This window comes from Anticarsia gemmatalis, chromosome 16 (genome assembly GCF_050436995.1).
Source record: "Anticarsia gemmatalis isolate Benzon Research Colony breed Stoneville strain chromosome 16, ilAntGemm2 primary, whole genome shotgun sequence".
Classification (NCBI taxonomy): domain Eukaryota; kingdom Metazoa; phylum Arthropoda; class Insecta; order Lepidoptera; family Erebidae; genus Anticarsia; species Anticarsia gemmatalis.
The window spans coordinates 6,283,785-6,302,594 of NC_134760.1; the positions used below are offsets into that span (position 1 = coordinate 6,283,785).

The 18,810-nt window shown below is 33.6% G+C and overlaps 1 protein-coding gene across 2 annotated transcripts; it reads right to left on the reverse strand.

The window, feature by feature from the left end:
* Positions 1-212: 212 nt before the first annotated feature.
* Positions 213-18,744, reverse strand: LOC142979386 (sialin-like). Of its 2 annotated transcripts, none has more exons than XM_076124263.1 (7): positions 18,437-18,744; positions 5,675-5,801; positions 5,146-5,239; positions 4,680-4,922; positions 3,546-3,851; positions 2,692-3,213; positions 213-1,961 (listed from the first exon to the last, which is right to left on the reverse strand). In XM_076124263.1, the coding sequence occupies exons 1-7, from the start codon at positions 18,462-18,464 to the stop codon at positions 1,725-1,727; spliced, it is 1,557 nt and encodes a 518-aa protein (XP_075980378.1). In that variant the 5' UTR covers positions 18,465-18,744; the 3' UTR covers positions 213-1,724. The 2 variants fall into 2 exon arrangements, with proteins under 2 accessions (XP_075980378.1, XP_075980377.1); XM_076124262.1 differs by lacking the exon at positions 18,437-18,744 and adding an exon at positions 6,262-6,383.
* Between the last annotated feature and the right edge of the window lie 66 nt (positions 18,745-18,810).

An 18,810-nucleotide genomic window follows, 5' to 3' on the forward strand; every position in this document is an offset into this window, starting at 1 on the left:
ACTGCCTACTAACATCATTCAAAAGTCGCCACGACTGAAAGACTAAATAAAAGAATCAGTCTACTATGAGTGCCTACCATATGGGTATAATACGATTTTTTTTTAAGTCATTACTGTAGGACTGGCAAATGGATGGACAACCACTTTTACTGTCCATGGTATCACAGTTAAGACAAAAGGAATATGGGAAATACAACAGGTAAATGAGACGATTTTTTAAATACATGGTGAAGTTTATTTCATGATTAACAATTTATTAAATAAGGACAATCAATTTCAATGTCAAATATATTGTTAATAAGTATAATACTAATAATAATTTAAAACTAAATACAATTACAAAGTTAATTAAACAGAATGATAGCATCACACGAATACGAGTGTAACACAAAAACTTACTTCTAAAATTTACTTTTACATTGGTCATATGAGATACCCTCAAGTCTTTGGCTGTCATGTTGTGTTACTCTGTTAGTCTTATATCATAAAAGATCGAAACAAGACCTCGTTTTAAGGATATGATAATATTTTTAAAACTATTTTCCATTTTCTTCCTTCACTTAATTTACTTATAAACGATCTTCAGAAACACAATTCATAGCAAAACCCTACACGGTGACTTCTAGATTCTGATAGCACAATTGTATAAGGTCATTGTCCTACAATAGGCAAGGTTAAAAACTAGTAAGTTGGCAGGCACGCAGCAGGGGCAAAATACTGCTACACGAGTTCAGTATACGCGACAAAACCAGTGCGAGAATTCTTTAGAACCTATTAACGAACTATAAATAAATATAATAATACCACTGGAGCTGCCTCCTGTCTACAGTAGAAAAAATAAGTACCAATACATTTTCTATTTAGATCAAAGGTGTGGAACATATAGGTGTACACATGTAAGGTGACGAAACCAACGTTGGAAACACTTGAGAATGTGTTAGCAATCCCGAATTTTCTTAATGAACAGTAAACATTTTCAGTAGATCTATAATGTTTATGTATCAAGAGCCCAAATATATTTGTACGTTTGAAATAATATCGACTTTATAAACAAATACTTAAATCACTGGGTTTGTGTCCAGTTATCCAGCGCCGTCACCTTAAAACTATTATTTTGTCTAGTAGTTTTTGACCTCGTCACATTATTATAATATAAACCATAGATTATAATAATTTAAACACTCACGTTAAGATCTACGCAGTCTAAATAGTCTAAAAATCAGGCTATCTAAAGAGGCACAATATTATTGTCAATGCTTTATAACAGGATATGTAAATTTTTGTAACGGGCATTAACAAGTTATATAGATATTTGTATAGTCATAAATCTATCACATATTAAATTAAGCAGTAGTCATAAATATTTATATAATATATGCTTAGAGTAAGCGTTTGCTAATCAGGTTAAAATGTTGTGCAGATTATTATTCGCAGTGCATTGAACTGTTAGATATCGTCAACTTAAAGGTAAAATAGGGTTTTTTATTAGATAGATGATAACGTAAACAATTATATCATTAGAGAACAGACATTCTTGAAATAATTATCATTTCTAGTTTATTACAAGGGCACTAGCGAGTCAATTAAAATCAGACGACGAGGCTCCTTTTATCACATTTTATAAAATATCTCACAGCAGATACATACAACGCACTATTGTCGATGTTGGGAACTAAATTATTAATTACGAGTAGGCAAGTAAGTAGTACCTGAATTATTCTTTCCTACTTGGTAACGTTTAGCGCAGTTTCTTTGATATCTTTCGCGTCACCATTTTTTATTGTTGGAGTACTAAGTTCCTTCAGATCACCGTTGGTTCTATCGTCTTTGCCTTCTTTGTCGTCCGCCGCAAAATTCCACGGTTGTATGTTTGCTGTTCCGAAGAATATAAAGAATACAGCTGATATGATGTAAACTGACGCACCGAGGAAGAACACTGGACGCCAGCTCTCGAAACTATTCTGTAATTTAACAAATACATAAGGTTAATAAACTGCCTGCAGATTTAGAAAGGCGTTTCTTCATAAAGTGGCGCCAAGTAACTGGATATGTAAACCTAAGTACTGGGAAAGTTTTCCTTAAACTTTTATCCGCGAATGTATCACCGATGGGTTATACCCACTCTCATAACACAACAGTACAGATTCTTGATGAATTGTAAGAACCTACCACTTTCAAAAGCGAACGTTTGAAAGTCAATGAAAGTTACTACCTAACATAAACAATTTCCTCTAAGGTATTTCAATACCTTAATAGTCTCGCATAAAATTGTTAGGAAATCAATCAGTCTCTAAAGTTGTAAACCAAAGAATTAGTATAGTTATATAACCGGGTGACACACAAAGATAGGCAGAATTTTAGTAAAATTATGTTGTGTTTTTTATGCTTATTAACTGGCTCATCGGCACAACTGGATTTTTTTTACTATTTGGCTTGTGTAAACTAATATTTTATATCTCGAATGTCAAGGCCACTTTAAAAAAACAATATGGCACGTGGATTTAAGAAGTTCCATATTTCTACCTTAGATACCACATGTGAGGTGGTGTGAAATGAATTTGTATTTACGACATACGTTGCTGCAAATGCTTTAACATAATCAAACATCATTCAAGCCAAGAGAACATGCCATGCAGTCTTCCGCTAACTTGTTAAATTTAAACGAAAAAATGTAAAGGAATATATATTTACCCCTGAACTTGTGAAGTATGCAGTAATCATAGGGGTGAAGAATCCAGCCGTGCTGCCAACACAGTTCGCAATTCCATACAACGTGCCAGCGTAGTTGGGTGCTAAGTCTTGGTGATTCTGGAGATTGGTTAATGTCGCAGCGCCGTTGAAGCCCATCGATAACGTAATTAAAGCCACTGACAGTGCTGTAGAACATCCGGCGTAAACTAACAGCACCAGCAACACTCCAGGGAGGATGTGAGAGGAAATGCAGAAGAATTTCCTTATTAAAGTCGTCGACATCAATTTCCTTGCCAGTATGAAATCGCCGACCACTCCAAATATGGTTGCAAAGAATAATCTCGCAAGGTACGGTAAGGCTGATATTACTCCGGCAGCTGACAGTTCGAAGCCCAAGACGCTTGAAACAAACTTAGGTCCAACAGTCATTATAAAGTATAAGCCCCAAAGGTTGCCATAGTGAAGGATAATCATAGCCAGAAACGGAAATGATGTCACAATACTCTTGAACGGTGGCAAGCCCTGAAAACAAAATATTGAAGCGGTCAACCAATCGTAGCTGAATAAATAATAATCCATTATAAATATTTCACTTTCAATTAACATACTTAGTACAAACCGAAGAACAAATACACGTTGTATGTACCACAACGGGTGATGTAATGGGGTTTTCGTAGCATGTACTAACTAGATCCATTATATTACTTGTCTATTTATCCTTGGACAAAAATGTACTCTACCAAACGTATCTAATGCAAACAAATGTAACAATTGTCACGGATCCAAAACTCCTAAAACGTGACACGCGAATGCGAGACTAGCCTTAACAGCATTTTGAGTAAACGTTTACTCACCTTTGATTTCTTGACCTTGTCTCCTAACGCTTCTAAAATGTACTTCCTCTCTGCTTCTGAGATTCTTGGATGATCTGAAGGAGTATCGGCTACTAAATACCACCAGAAGCCGCACCACACCAGGGTTAAGGCAGCCGGTACGTAGAAAGCTGATGCCCATCCACACTTTTCCATAAGAGGTCCGGTAAGTGACCAAGTGACTACTGTGCCCAGGGTGCCTCCCATCATAGCACTCACGAACTTTCCCTTCTCGACCGGTGGAGCCCATCGAGCTATTAGCACGTGAAGAGCAGGATATATGAAACCCTGAGGAAATAAATATTAACTAGTGTCAAAAATTTTATCGATACTCAACACGATATCAAACATATAATTTACGTAAGTAAACAGATTAAGAGGTAAATGCTACAAAGTCTAATACATTATTTTGTTGTTGTGAGCCCATACTGTCCTACTAATGCCTACTATATATTTTGAGCAATACTTAGATATATATGTTCCTCATCTCACAAGGAAAAAAACTCCTCATTTGCAATTTTTAAGAATTGTTTAGCCTTAATTTGGCAACACCAATCAATGTTCGCTTTCATCATGTCCACACGAAGGATGTCGTGGAAAGTTACCTTTGGAATACTTTTAATTATATAGTCTACTTTACTATACGAATCAAGTTTAGCGTTGCGATTGCGTATGCAGAGACGATTAACTTGTCATAATTATAACACACAAGAGAGACTATTCCACCAATGGAATTAACTATTGAAGTGAATAATTAGCTGAGACATTTAATACACGATGGCATGAGACTTTAATGTACTAAATAGATTATAAATAAAAAGGTTTTTACAGAATGTAATGCCTTGATTAAAATAACAATTTCAGAAAGGAAGGATGAGTCTCGGTCGTCCCATCTTTGGTATCATATCGTTTTATAAATGTTTCCACTACTCAAAATTCGATTTCGTAAAAATAATCAAAAAATTAAAATAACAATATCTAAAGAGGCCTTTGTGGGTACATTTTGTTGGAATTCGATATAAATAAAATCACATTAGACTTATCAAGCCTAACCTGTTTACAAATCGCTAACATTAGTATAGAAAAATTTCATACAAAACTACTTAAATTACTTACCCCCGCGAATCCTAGTAAAAATCTTATGACTACTAATGCCATATAATCCAATTTAGCTGCTAAAGGACTTAAAGCTGTCAATATGGCACTGGCCAGGGATGTGACGAGGACTACGTAGCGAGGGCCCCAACGTTCGGAAGCCATGCCGCCGATCAGTGACGTCAGAGGATAACACCAGAAATATGACCCCAGAATTAGAGCCTGTTGCTTCGCCGACCAATTGAACGACGCTCCACCTGGTATCTAGAAAAACGTGTCAAAAATGTTACCAATGTCAACTTTATTTACTTAAGTGTTCATGCAAACATCATACTTAAACAGTACTCGATGTACTTACATATGTCAGATTTGATAAATCAATACCACTTAATTATGGATACCTTGCAAAACTACCGATATATTACATCAAAGATACGGTGCAAAGGCTTTCATAGACTCATTGGTAAATTTGTAATTTGATATTTACCTGTACAGGTGCCGCGTGTACTTCAGTATCGTCATCGTGACGTAAGGTGTCATTTCTCAGAATTTCATCCTTGGATCCACACTGAGACTGCAATCTGATAAAAAAACATAGTACAACATACATTAGTTACGCCAGTCATTTGCGTGACTGATTGTCATCTTGCAAATTAAAAAAGTGCACTATGAAAAATTTTATCTAAAAATTATACTATAAAACACGCTTTTGCCTTGTTCTATGATTTATAGCAAAAACGTGAGACCTTTAGGAAGGAGGAAGGAACAACCTTCCCAGTGATATATCAAAAGCATCGGATAGAGTCCTCGCAATAAAATTTGTACTGTCGACAACATTAAAAGACTATAGGTATCGCCTTTAATGAATTGAAATTAAAACTTCTAATACTTGTAAACCGGGATCATAAGCAAAGGAAAGCAGTGTGCATTTTGATATGGCTACTCGACTCAGTAAGACATTACCATTCATATCAAAACATAACGCTAAGTTGTACCAGATTGTAAGTGAAACTTACGTAGAATTTCTCGGAGCTTGTGGTACCATTGCGATGAGATTGAGACTCATATTAACTCGAAGCATGTACACCACCCAACAGCTTGTGAACAGCATCACCCACAGATTAAAACGTACCGGGACCACATCTGGGAAAAAACGGAAATTCTATAGTAATTTAATTTTGATTATAAACTCTAAATATTATAGTGGAAATGTTTGTAATCCGCCCTTCTTTCGCCCTTTCGTCGTCTTACCAAATAAATGTTCCTGAAGTTTAAGGGCCTTTTTCAAAGCGTACATTTTGCTGTACTTTCGTCTGAGTACTGAAACACGCTTAGTGCATTGCACGGAGAAATAAAGACCCGAAATCTAGGTGTCGCAAACACTTTCGTAATGTAGCCCGAAATTACTTAATTCAAACAAACACTTCTATAGCGGGTTTCTCTTAATAGAGCGCACTTGGTGCACCCAAAACAGTTTAAGGCAAATGTATTGTTTTATACTATCAAAGGAAGAACAACAAAAAAGGAAATAATCTTTGTTAAAACCAGTCCAAACACTTTCCTCCGAATTTTTAAACTCGAATATGAAAATTTATGCACTAACTTAGCAACGATGGTTTTCTCTCTGCTACTACTTTTATTGTTTCCGTCTCCATTCCCAAATAAGTTAATAAATGTATACAAAATGGTAAACGTGATTGCTATTACAATAATAACCAAAATACTGTCAATTTGTTGACAAAGTCACATTTAGTATGTAAAAAGATTGTATACGTATAGTAGTTAGCGTGATAATTATCTATGATCATACTCCTGAAAATGTGGTGCTTATAGTAGTCAGCACCCACAAAGTGAAACAATTGCTAAGCAACGCGTAAATCATCCAAAATTCCTTAAAATAACTAATTTACTAAACAGAACAGCTTCAACTTAAACTTGAAAGGAATTACAACATATCGTTTGGATGGGGTTGCTTTGAAATGCATCTAAAAGCTCATAGTACATTATAATGTAATTATTCTTTGTTTATTACTATATAGTATAATATTGTCATATAATTCAAATTACTTCACACTACGCTTAACTTCAATTTACAAAGTCATCTTCAGACTTCACATCACACAACACCGCGATCATCGCACCTACCAAAAAAATAAATTAGCTTTGAACTTGAATCTCTTTGTAATAAGTACTAGCTACTAATATGTAAACTCACAGCAGGAAATCAATTTGCAAAATATTATATAATGGATGGCTATGTGGTTCAGTGTCCCGTGAAATGTTAGACGCGTATTACAAGGATCATCCAACCATATCTAATAAGTGCCTACGTTTAATATGTCTGCTTAGACACATTATAATGACATATAAAGTGCTCTGTGCAGTGGACAAAACAAGAAGCGAGTCTGTCGCGTGACTACTAAAATGATATCTTCATAATCTTTACATGAATGACGTGAATTATGGCATTGCTATTGGCTTCGTAAAGGTTTTTTATTTACTAGACATGGATCTCGTTGCAGAATGATAAATAGGCAAGGCTTTCAATACACCGCGTTGGCCACGGGCGTTTTGGGGACCAATTAAGTACCAAATTTTTCAAGTATTTTCATAGCTCTCTCCGGCATGGCATTTACTTACGGTGCTTCATTAAAACGAGGGATTATTACTAGCCTATATTGTCCTTCTCTGGATTGTGCCTACCCTTATGGAAAAAGGCGTGATTTTATGTTCGTATGTATGTATGGCTGTCCCAAAATTAATGCAGAAACTCTCTCGATGCCCACAAATAGAATTTATTTTCTCTACCAATACTAAGTCTATTCTTATATACAAAAAAACAGTAGATAAATGAAGTACAGGTACAGGTAGGTATGTCACGGGTAATGCCTACGTGTAAATTCAATATTAGGAACATACATATACATAGATACATAAATTTAATTAACCTAAATATATATCAACGTTGCAAAATAGAGCACAAGGTAGTCAGCAACCACAAAAATAGTTTTAGTTAAGTATTTTAATTAAGCCTGCGGTTTACTTTTAAAGAAGGGCGAAATACTAACAATTTATTTTCAAACCAATCTCTATTCTCTCTTGCGTAGTCAACGGAGTGGAAATAACAGTAGTAAGTAAAAAGATAGTCTTATGTACGATACTAGACATATTCCGTTAATACCCAATTTTAGAGGCTATTATCTAATACGAAGAAAAAAGGAATAGGTTTTAAGGAGTTCGTGATACAGTTGTGTGTGCTACGATGTTCCTGAAACTGAAAGCTGGGGCTCTTAACTTAACTTTCTATTCGGAAGAAAAAACAGAACATGATAAACTGCCTTATTGTAATTTTAAATCTTCTGGTCTAAGTTTTATAATACGTCAGATTACATACAATACCTACTAATAATAAATAAAGTTTTATGAACATTAATAGGTATAATTATATAGTTTATACTAATCAAGACAAGCATGTGATAGAAAAAATAGTTCCTTCCTGAAACCTTCTTATTTTATTCCGTGATTTCTATCAATTGTATATTACGCGAATTACCTGAAATTGCTGCATTATTCATGTATTTCATTCATTAATCTACCCACTTCTTTTCAATATCATTTTATACAAAACATCTGCATAACTCGGAAGTAAATTGAATAATAATAAATATGCATTAGTAATCACGTTTTGGCATAATATGTTGACACAATGCCTTATGCAAAAAAGTATATAAAAACTGACGGTACAGACCCTCTTTATAGCCACGAAATCATGAAAATAATCAATTACCCTGAACATTATAAATCCAAGTGATTTCAGACACTACTTTGTACGATGAGGTAAAACAAGCAGTCATTATGTACAAATTAACAAATACGAAACAACAGCATAAAGTTAATGACATTGTCGTTACAATGATTAGCGGCCATGTTTGTATAAAAAATATCTTGAAGTGAACATTTATCAGTCTTCAAAGGATTTATGGCATTGTTGTTTATTTTTAGTACATGACAAACAATGAACTAAAAATTAAGCTAATTTTGGATATATTATCGTCGGTACAACTGCTGATAAATATAACGTAATATGAATGAAACCTGCTGCAGTTTTCAATAACGGAATTTAATGCAACACAATAAAGTAAATACTAACGACACAATTGAAAGGAAAATATGTTTTAAACGCAGTTTTTTATCTGCATGATGAACATACAGGTCTATACTGAGGGCCAGTTTCACAATTTATAAATTTATAAAGCGAGGCAACCTATACTTACAGCAAAATGTATGAAAACAACTGGTGAAACAAGGCCTAAGTGTCACTGAGATCCTAGTGCCAATACTGCCAATTACCCAAAAGAAAGTTTAATACTTTCCGCTCTCAAAAAAAGCGTTTTAAGTTATAGTCTTCTCTAGTTGGTCTATATAAATTAATAATCACGTGAGCATTTTACACGTGAAAGATATCGCCTTAGAATAATTTCACGTGCTGATATTATAGAAAAATCACTATCAACACAATCAATGCCCGCTAAGTGAATTCCTTAATACGATTGTTGGTCACTAGGTGAAACAGGACACGGCACAAAAAAACTAAATTTTGTTTACTTTATCATATCACATTTATTCTTATGTTAATTTAAGAAAATTTGGGCCAGTTTGAAGGACAACAAAAAGGCCATATATGTTTTGGTATGTTTTAAAACAATTGGAAATGGTTATTGAAACCATGTTCTAATTCCTTTTATGTGTGAATACTGAACCGGACCAAGTCATAACGCCATAGACCTAGGGTAACACTTGACACGACATTGTTTAGTCTAAGTGAAAACACCGCTAAGTTAAACATAAAGAGGTCGGTTACATAAACACCTTTTGTTATCATTTTCTATGACCTGAATTTGCGAAAAATAAAATGACATTGTTAGTTACTCCTGGGCTTTAATTTAATATTATCAAGTATGCTATAGACTACAAACATTTTTCATAACGTATTCTTTTGAAATAATTCCTTCCTTTTCGATTTGAAAAGAATTTTAAAAAACTTAGTAACGGTCGTAAATATTATTAGGTAGCTCTACAACATTCTGAGCATCAAACAGGCATTTAACATTATTTGGTAGTAGCAGAAAAACATGTTTAACAATATCTTCAAATTTTTGAGATCACCGCCATCTATTTCAGAAATATTTTTACCGAAAGTAACTATTTCATATGGCACAAATTCCGAAAATAGATTTATTTATTTTATTTTATAACAGTTCTAGGCATTTTAAATTTTTAATAAAAATTTTCTAAATGATTTGTAGGAAATTTCGGATGTGTAATGAAGGTCATTTATGTGATGACAAACCCGCTTGGTTCAATGTCATGGCGTTTATTCGACGGCCTCGATTACGCACATACTGCATTTTATTCTAATTGTATAGTAAAGTATTGTAGTTTGAACACAAACGTATTCATGTGACTACGTAAATATATTGTCCTAATCAATGATTGGAATGAAACGAAGTAGGTTGTTTTATTTATCTACATGTGCCTAATAGAATATTGCCATAGACTTAAGTAAATTGAAAATATCCCTTGTGGTCTACGAGTATGTTTAATGTTTTAATTAAAATATACAATACCACTTTGATAACTATTTTATGTCGCTGCGTCATAAAATTATTTATTCTGAAAAATAATAAAAATTATAATATATAATGTAAAACAATGTGCTATTATATTATTTAATCAAGTTACAGAATGTTTTCAGGAAATAGAAACTTAGGCTTTTAAGTATTTATTATATTAAATCTTATTCAAATTAGCACATAAGTAAACCTAATTGACCTTTCAAGGTAAATATACATACAAATCTATAGGAGTCGACTGGTTTATCACTCGCATTGTTTTAAGTAGATACTATCCGAGACCTACTTCCTAGCTTGTTTAAATTCTTACAGTAAGTGAAATTCCAGTGCCTATTACATAAATATTATGTTAATATGGCGTATGTTATGAATCTTGATGAAAATACCTTACAGGTGTGTTCTTGAGCCAGGGCTCATAGGTAGAAATCGACGTTTAAAGATACCACATATGACGGTAAAATATTGCGCCAAGCCTCAAAATACTTTACGTCTACCCTATGTTTAGCAAAAAGACCTCGATACTAGCACTTCGCAGTCAGCACGGTTAATTATATTAATTACTTTAGAGAAAGGTTTACACAGAAATTATAATAAGCCACTTGCTCAACAACGTGCTAATGTAGACTACTGGAATTTAAAGAACCATTTGGTGTTAGAAATATAATGCAATAAGACAGATAACTAGGTCTTCCGTACAACTAGTACATTATTTATATAAATGTTTTATTTATTTACCCCAGTGGTCTTTACTACTTAAAATATTTTACTAAAGAGTAGCGTAACTCCTTTGATACCCCAACAGGACACATTATCATATTCATGCTTTAAACTAAGTAAGGATATCCTATTGCCATAGAATTCTCGGCATTTCCTTATCCTGAAAATTTATTGTGATAGAAAAACTTTGATATGCTTTATATGGAAATTGCGTATTCTATTTAGTCACAAAAATATTCAGTTATTAAACAAATTAATTATTTTCTATGTGGCAGTCATTATGGGTTTACACGGTGTGAATATTTACTAAAGTTTAGTTTCAGTTTTCTGATCGTAATCGGAAGATCAAAACTGTACTAATAAGACGATAACAATTTCAAACACTGAAACATTCACGCAAGTATTTGCAGTCGTTGGTATGCAAACAAATAACTGTTGTTTCCTTAATAAAATAGAAACATATCGATAGAATTCGCTAGTCGAGATAAAAAGCCAATAAAATCACGTTCGAGCGGGTGGCGTAGTGCAATGCGAACGGTCAGAGCGCAGAGCGAATTTTTTTTATCGTGTTCGTTTCCTTAGCGTCAACATTGGCGTGTATTTGATAACACTGGGTCGACGGTCCGTCCAACAAATCCAACTGTTGACATAACTAGCGTGTCGATCGGTACCACAGGAACGATCCGATTTCACAAACATCATTCTTCCATGTCTTTCGATTTTCCACAATTATAATAACTGATTATCTTGTTATCGAATCATGCATGCTTACACGTTACTTTCACGTTTCTAATATTATTAGTAGCACTCGTATCGCATACTCGCTACCAAGGAGTTAAATAAATAATAAAAAGTACAGATTTTATCACAAATGAAAAGAAACGAATTATTTTTATTAAACAAACATTGTTCCAATATCGTTCGGGAAGTCAATTAATGCATATTACGTGCTAAATAAACGATTGCTAACCTTCGGACGGAGCATTAATCTTAAATAGGATAAATTAAAAAGAGAACATCGGGGAACTGGATATAAAGCAAAGGCTACACTTGAACTTGTTTCTAGAAAATGTTGGAGTTATAGAATCTACAATTAAGTGAAAGCCGTCATACAACGTATCAGTGTCGCGCTCTGGTGTGTTCCAGAAATATTTGTGGAATACGACTGAGCACTGATATTGCAAACTAACGCAAACCTTCTAAAACAACAAGCAGGTACTTTCATAAAAATATTTCCTTAAATAAAAATTAATCACCCACGCAGCCGTACCGATAACAAAGATTAATCAATTTCAAAAGTGAAACAAATTGGAAATTACGTTTCGCATTATTACCTCAGGAATTCATTACTCTAATATCCACGATATTGTTCCTTTCCGTTTAGTAACGGATGAACTTGAAAACGAGAAAGTCATGAACATCCTGATTTAATAGAAGACAGGGTGTTGTATCGGCGACCGCCCACAATAATCACAACTTATAGAAAAAAATACTATACAATCCTCGAATATTCTATCACTTGAAATAATAATTTGTCACAACGGCTTTGTGATCCCTTTTTAACATCCTTAGCTTACTTCCCAAATGTATCACACTCATATTATGTATAGTTTCGTCAATAGATGCCATTTAAGGTCCTGTCAGAAATGTTTCATTAGACCAATACAATTTATGTATCGGCACTTCAAAATATACAAATCACGGACACAGGCTGATAGGCTAAAGACAATGCCCGATATTCCTGAGTGGTACCAGCGACGTAACTGTTCGTGTTGGAAAGTGCGTAGATGGCTATTAGGTAAGCCTCCTATTAGGGAGGTCTGCCTAGTGGCGACGTATGGCAGACTGCTCGCGTCATAGTGCCATCATAACCGAGTCCCGTCCGGGTTATTTGTGATGAAATATTCCTACTCATTGATGTACTGGATTCTAGCTACAGCATCAAGTAAAATATACCGCTGTATAACTTCCTCTATAAACTAAATCACCACTTTTATTGCATTTGGTATCCATGAAATTCGATAAAGGGTAATGAGTGTAAAAAAATGCGTTACAATTGCCATTTATTTGAACAACCCATATGTAAAAATGCTTTTGTGCCATAGGCAATGCAAGACCCAAAAAAATACTAAGGTCACTAAAACTACAGTTTTGGAAACATAGAAAGATGAAAGCATGTACAAAATACAGGCGAGTAACTGTCAGACACTAATGCAGAAGAAGCAACAGGAATCTGTGCAAACCACTGTATATACCTAGTTGTCCCGAAATTTTCTTCCTACTTTGATTCCCAGTAAAAACCCCGGGGGACAGTGTTAGAGAGGACAACTGGGAATTTACCGTTTCCCTTACACATTATGTTACGCTCATTTGAACTACATGTGAAAACACAGTTTATATTAAAATCGTTTGAAAAATCAATACTTACACATAAAGTGTGAAAATTCTCGTCACCATTATAATACCAATTATGACCGGTATAAGCGATATATTGAATAGTTCGCATATAGAACCAAACACTTACTAGTACCTACGCATAAATTATATTTAAAAAATATAACAACGTTTATACTAAAATTCTAAATATTTACCCATTTGTATATATTTTCATATTTTTTCCTGTGTTTTGTGACGGATTCCATCATGAAATAAAGCAATTGGTAACGCGAATTTAACCTAATTGTTTCACGACAAACTACCAAAGACTGCCAAGACTGCCGTGACTGTTTTTTTATTATCATGCCAATAGAAGATACATACCTAAATAGGGTACTAGACCGCCTATTCTTGACCAATAAACATTTTAACCACGGTAAAATGGAAAATTGCAGGAAATATTATACCATTAATATATACCATTTCTTCGCCAAGTAAGGTAAACTTTAATTTTTCAAATTGTTTTAGATGCCAAAAAAGCATTATGGAAATTAATAAAACCAGTTGCCGTAAATAAATAATGTTACAGAATAACTTAACATAAATCAATTAAGCTAAAATATATTCGTAATAGAATAACTTTTCTAAAACGTGACTTCTAATGACTATGTAATTTTAACACGTTTGTGCTAAATTCAGTCGAAATTCTCAGCTCTCTCAAATGATTTAGTAAGATATTTTGATGCTTGTGAGTAATCTATGCAACACTTCACGTGGACCCTAGTACCTATGTATTCAAATGCCCTGGTGGCGATTTTAAAATTGCTACTGAATATGCTATGACCGTTTCCACCTACTGACCTGGAGACAAGCAGTGCTCATTATTCTCCTAGCCTTATTCCCTAATGCAACATGGGTGGTATTTGATGTAACATCATAACAACCAGCTTTGGTTCTTAGCTACAATCGAATTTATGTACGTAAAACCAGCAATTTTTACGTGTCATGTTCGAGTATAAATTGAGACTTTCAATTTTGCAGACATTAATCTTGGACTTCGAGTTATTAAATCGTAAAAAACTGTGTATTTAGGTAACTCGCGTAGTGGTCATAGTGCATTGTGTTATGTTTTTTTTTTTATTTAAAAGGATAGTTAAATATAATATACTGTTTCCATAACGACAGCGTTTAAATAAACATAAAATCAAATATAATTATCTTTCCGAAATTTTCACAATGAATTCACACGAAACTAGTTAAAAAAATATATATTTTAGAACTTACCTACGCATTTTAAGTATTTGTGTGTTTAGGCAATAGGAATTGCGCGTATTCAGTTTTTAACGGAAACTAGTAGTAAAGTCGAGGAAAATGCGTATTTTACATGTAGCATCTAAATTGATAGATAGTTCAGATAATTGTTTGATTCCGGAAACCTCATATCCAAAATTAATTTAAAAAATAGATCATAACGTTGACCTTCATAATATAAGTTCTTTTTGGCTACTACTTTACGTAGTAGGTACGTTATTTTTTTCTACGCCAAATAAAATTGATAATTTCTACAATTTCAACAATTTTTACCCTTATCTTTCTAGACATCAAATATGGATACTCAAGGATAGCTTATCGCTCATTACATTTTATTCTAGGGAGAACACTACGTTTAAATATAGACAAATGTTCTCATTGAAAAACTAGCCTTAGGAAACAGGATCAACGTATTCCCGACGCACTCTCAAGACTTGTATAATAACTAGCTAAGTATAGAAGACTTGTTGAGTTTTTTACTCAAGAATGCTGATTCTCGGGATAAAAATAGAAGATGATTGTATAAGATATACGATATTATTGACTTACGAGTAACATGAATGCGAGTGGAGCAAAAAACGATTATTGATCGAAATGTTCGCGACAATTAATCTATGTCCATAATATAATCATTCCGAGGATACAATATACTACATTCATTATCTAGACAACGTGACTTTTTAGAATTAACTATGATAGTATGTTATAATGACTTTTATAAGAAGTGATAGATATTAATTTTTATCTTACGTAGAACACACATTTCAAGGGACACAGTATACCGACAGTTGTAGTCAGTTAAAAGATAAATAGACAACAACTCGTCCAAATCAAGCTCGAACGTAAAATATGACAATCATTTTTTATTCTACGGCCTTGTTAAATTTATAATGGCACCATGCATCCTCTTGTTTTTACTGGGTTCATGGAAGTCTAAACTTCTCTCTTAGGACCTAACGTTCAAATAACAGGCTAACTTTTACGCCACTAAATTTTGGTGAAGAAAATTCGTTTTCGCTGATTTTCCACTATTTTCGGTGGATCTAGGATTGTTTTAAGAGACTGCTTTTTCTGCCACACCTATGAAATTTTCGTTTTGCGTTTTCTATAGACACTAGACAGATGAGAATGACTCTTAGGTATCAAGGATTCATAGTAGATCGTGCCGTGCCGTTTGCAAAACTGTTGACAGTCTGCAATACTAACAGCGCCTATAACTTCATAATATGTTATACGTATCGCATAATTATTGGATAATAATAACCGATGACATATCGTACCTAATGACCGCTAAGATATTTTATTATTATACCTTTTGTAAAGACAATAGCAGAGTATGTTCCAATTTTTATAACAAACCTTAATGTTTGCAAATGCACAAAGGAAAATAATACTTATTGTCATTACGTGTTTATGTGAGACGAATCCGACTGCCTATGTGTGAATGACTTTGTCGGGGAAACACATAAAATATACTTATTTTACAGCCCGTAAATGTCTCGGTGGACGGTCATATAACATTATTATGAGTATTTAGACATTATTATATGGTGACAATTGCTGATATACTTCAAGTTAATATCATAAGACCTTGTCCTAAAAGAAATCAAATCTATCAAAGAATGGCTTGGTCCTGAAATCCTGAAACAGTAGATTTGTAGATAATGAGTTATTTCTTCTTCTATTGATGACGATGACATTAAAAGATGTCATGTATTTTTTATTTCATCTAATAATAGAGTTGATACACTGTCTGTCAAGTTCAGTCTATGTAGTGTAGATTGTTATACATTAAATCCTTCACAAGTCTTATTTTACGCCGCTGTTCACGTTTGCGCTGTTCGTGTAACAAACGTGAACATTTTCCAATTTCCTATTGAATAGGAAATGCTATATGCTTAGATCACATTTTTCAAATATAACCATGCATAAATAAGAAAATATGATGTGAGCGTGTCATAAAGTCGATTATGATATGATTTATTATCAATGAACTGTCCACATTGACCACAGAAACCCATTAAATAAACGTAAACATCATTATTACCTTTAAATACAATCTATCAATAACGTGTAAGTATATTCGTAACAACTAACCATTTTCTTAATTTAATTCAGATAAAAAAAAAATTAATAAACCCGTTGTAGATACTTCGACAGTTGTCTCAATCAATCTCAATGCAAGAAAGAATATGCCGCAGAGAATATTCGTAACTGCTAAACAGGGACTCCCCAAGTTAATTAATTCTACTCCCAAACCGTCAGCTGATCGAATGGTGTTAGATCTGTGCTTCTTGTAGAAATTATTTAAGAACTCTAATTTGTACTAATAATCTAATCCTCACTCGTGCACTCGAGGTTAGAATCAAGCTTAGGCAAATTTACAAAAAAGTAAGATAATCGAAATTTACATTAATATGTAAATAACTTAGTAACAACTAATTGAGAACCTAATATAAATAACCAGTTTTATACTAAACGCTTTTCTGACTAACACGAGGATATTTGTTTTGTACTATGTACTAGGCTCGTAAATATTGACAACACTTGTTGGCAATAATGACGGGTAATAAATAATTTCGCTAATTCACACCTACACGCTTGCACGTTTTTTTTATGATAGAAGATCAGTAAATATTTTGTCCGCGTCCTAAGTACCGTACGAAATATTTCATATCGGCTAGTATGATCTCTGACACGGTCTTAGATGACCATTTACTTGTATGTTTTACTTAAATACATAAGCGGTAAAACTTTAAAAGGCTCGATCCCTGCCTACGTCTTCGGGTATAAAAAGAGTGATATTGTTATATTGTAAATAAATAAGTATTTTGTTTTGCTATAATTTTACTAACTTACACGTGCTTGCTAAATATAGTCTTTTTTATATCAAGAATAATAGGTTTTTCTATCTCTTAAAGTTCGAGAGTACGTACGATAAATAGTAGTAAATGGGTAGCACATGTTTATTTTTAGCTCCTTATTATTATTTATTTTTAACCTGGAATGTCCCACAGGCTAAATGCCTCCCTTTTTTATTCTACACCACTCTGTCTAACGACAGTGGAAGCTACCTAGTTCTTTGAAGAAAATATTTTGCTCCAAGTCCAGTGGAAAGTTTCTTTATTCGCCGAATACTTTTGCGAATGATGTATGAGATTGCATGTCTTTAAAACCAACTAACTGTTCTTCAGGTGAACGCATGCAAACAAGTTTGATATAAATAAAAAAAGTGTGCAGACAGGCAATAAATGACGAGATGACCCTTTCTTTCTTACGGAAAATATTACACACTTTACGCGACAATTCATTACTCAAGGTATTTGCTGGATTGTTTAGCCAGCAGGAAGTTGTTTTAAATTAATTAAGTATTTTAAATTATACTGTGTTTATATTTTATTACCGCCAATTGTAATAGAAATTAGCAATTAATCATATCAAGATATCTTTATCTTGATTTAATTGATTGTTAATTTCTTTATCGGTCTATTGTTTTGATTTGTTAAAACGTTTTTGTAATAAATTATGCGTTTTCATAATTTCTGGATTTTTTGTTTCTTGTAAAAATATTGTTATTGAGTAAGGTAGGTACCTACTCTTTTTAAACTAAGAGGTTTAATATTATAAGTTTTACTAAATATAAAAATATGATTTTGACGGTAGTAACGATTCTCTATTACCAACCATCACAAAAAAAAATATAACTCTAAACATAATGAAGCAATAAAATAAAATACTTACCAAAAAATTTTATAAATATCACTGCCATTTTTATTTTTTATTTTTACGTCTAACGATAGAATAACAGTCAGTTTATCACAAAATATGGTCACTTGATCAAACGCGCATGTTGTTGTAACAATACATGACAGTGTCTGTGGTGTGTGAGGCAGCGGACAGATCGCGTTGAGTGCGGACTGCGGAATAAACAAGTCGCACTAGAGCTACCACTACCGAGGTGCGGACGTTGTTTCATCAACAACCACGGAGGAGGCTTCGAATCACACTATCGCCACACTTCCGCTGTGACAAATGTAATGTGAATTGCGAGCTCGATGTTTCAGCTTGTTCACAGCACTCGCACAATGATGGATCTACATGCAAACCGGAATTCG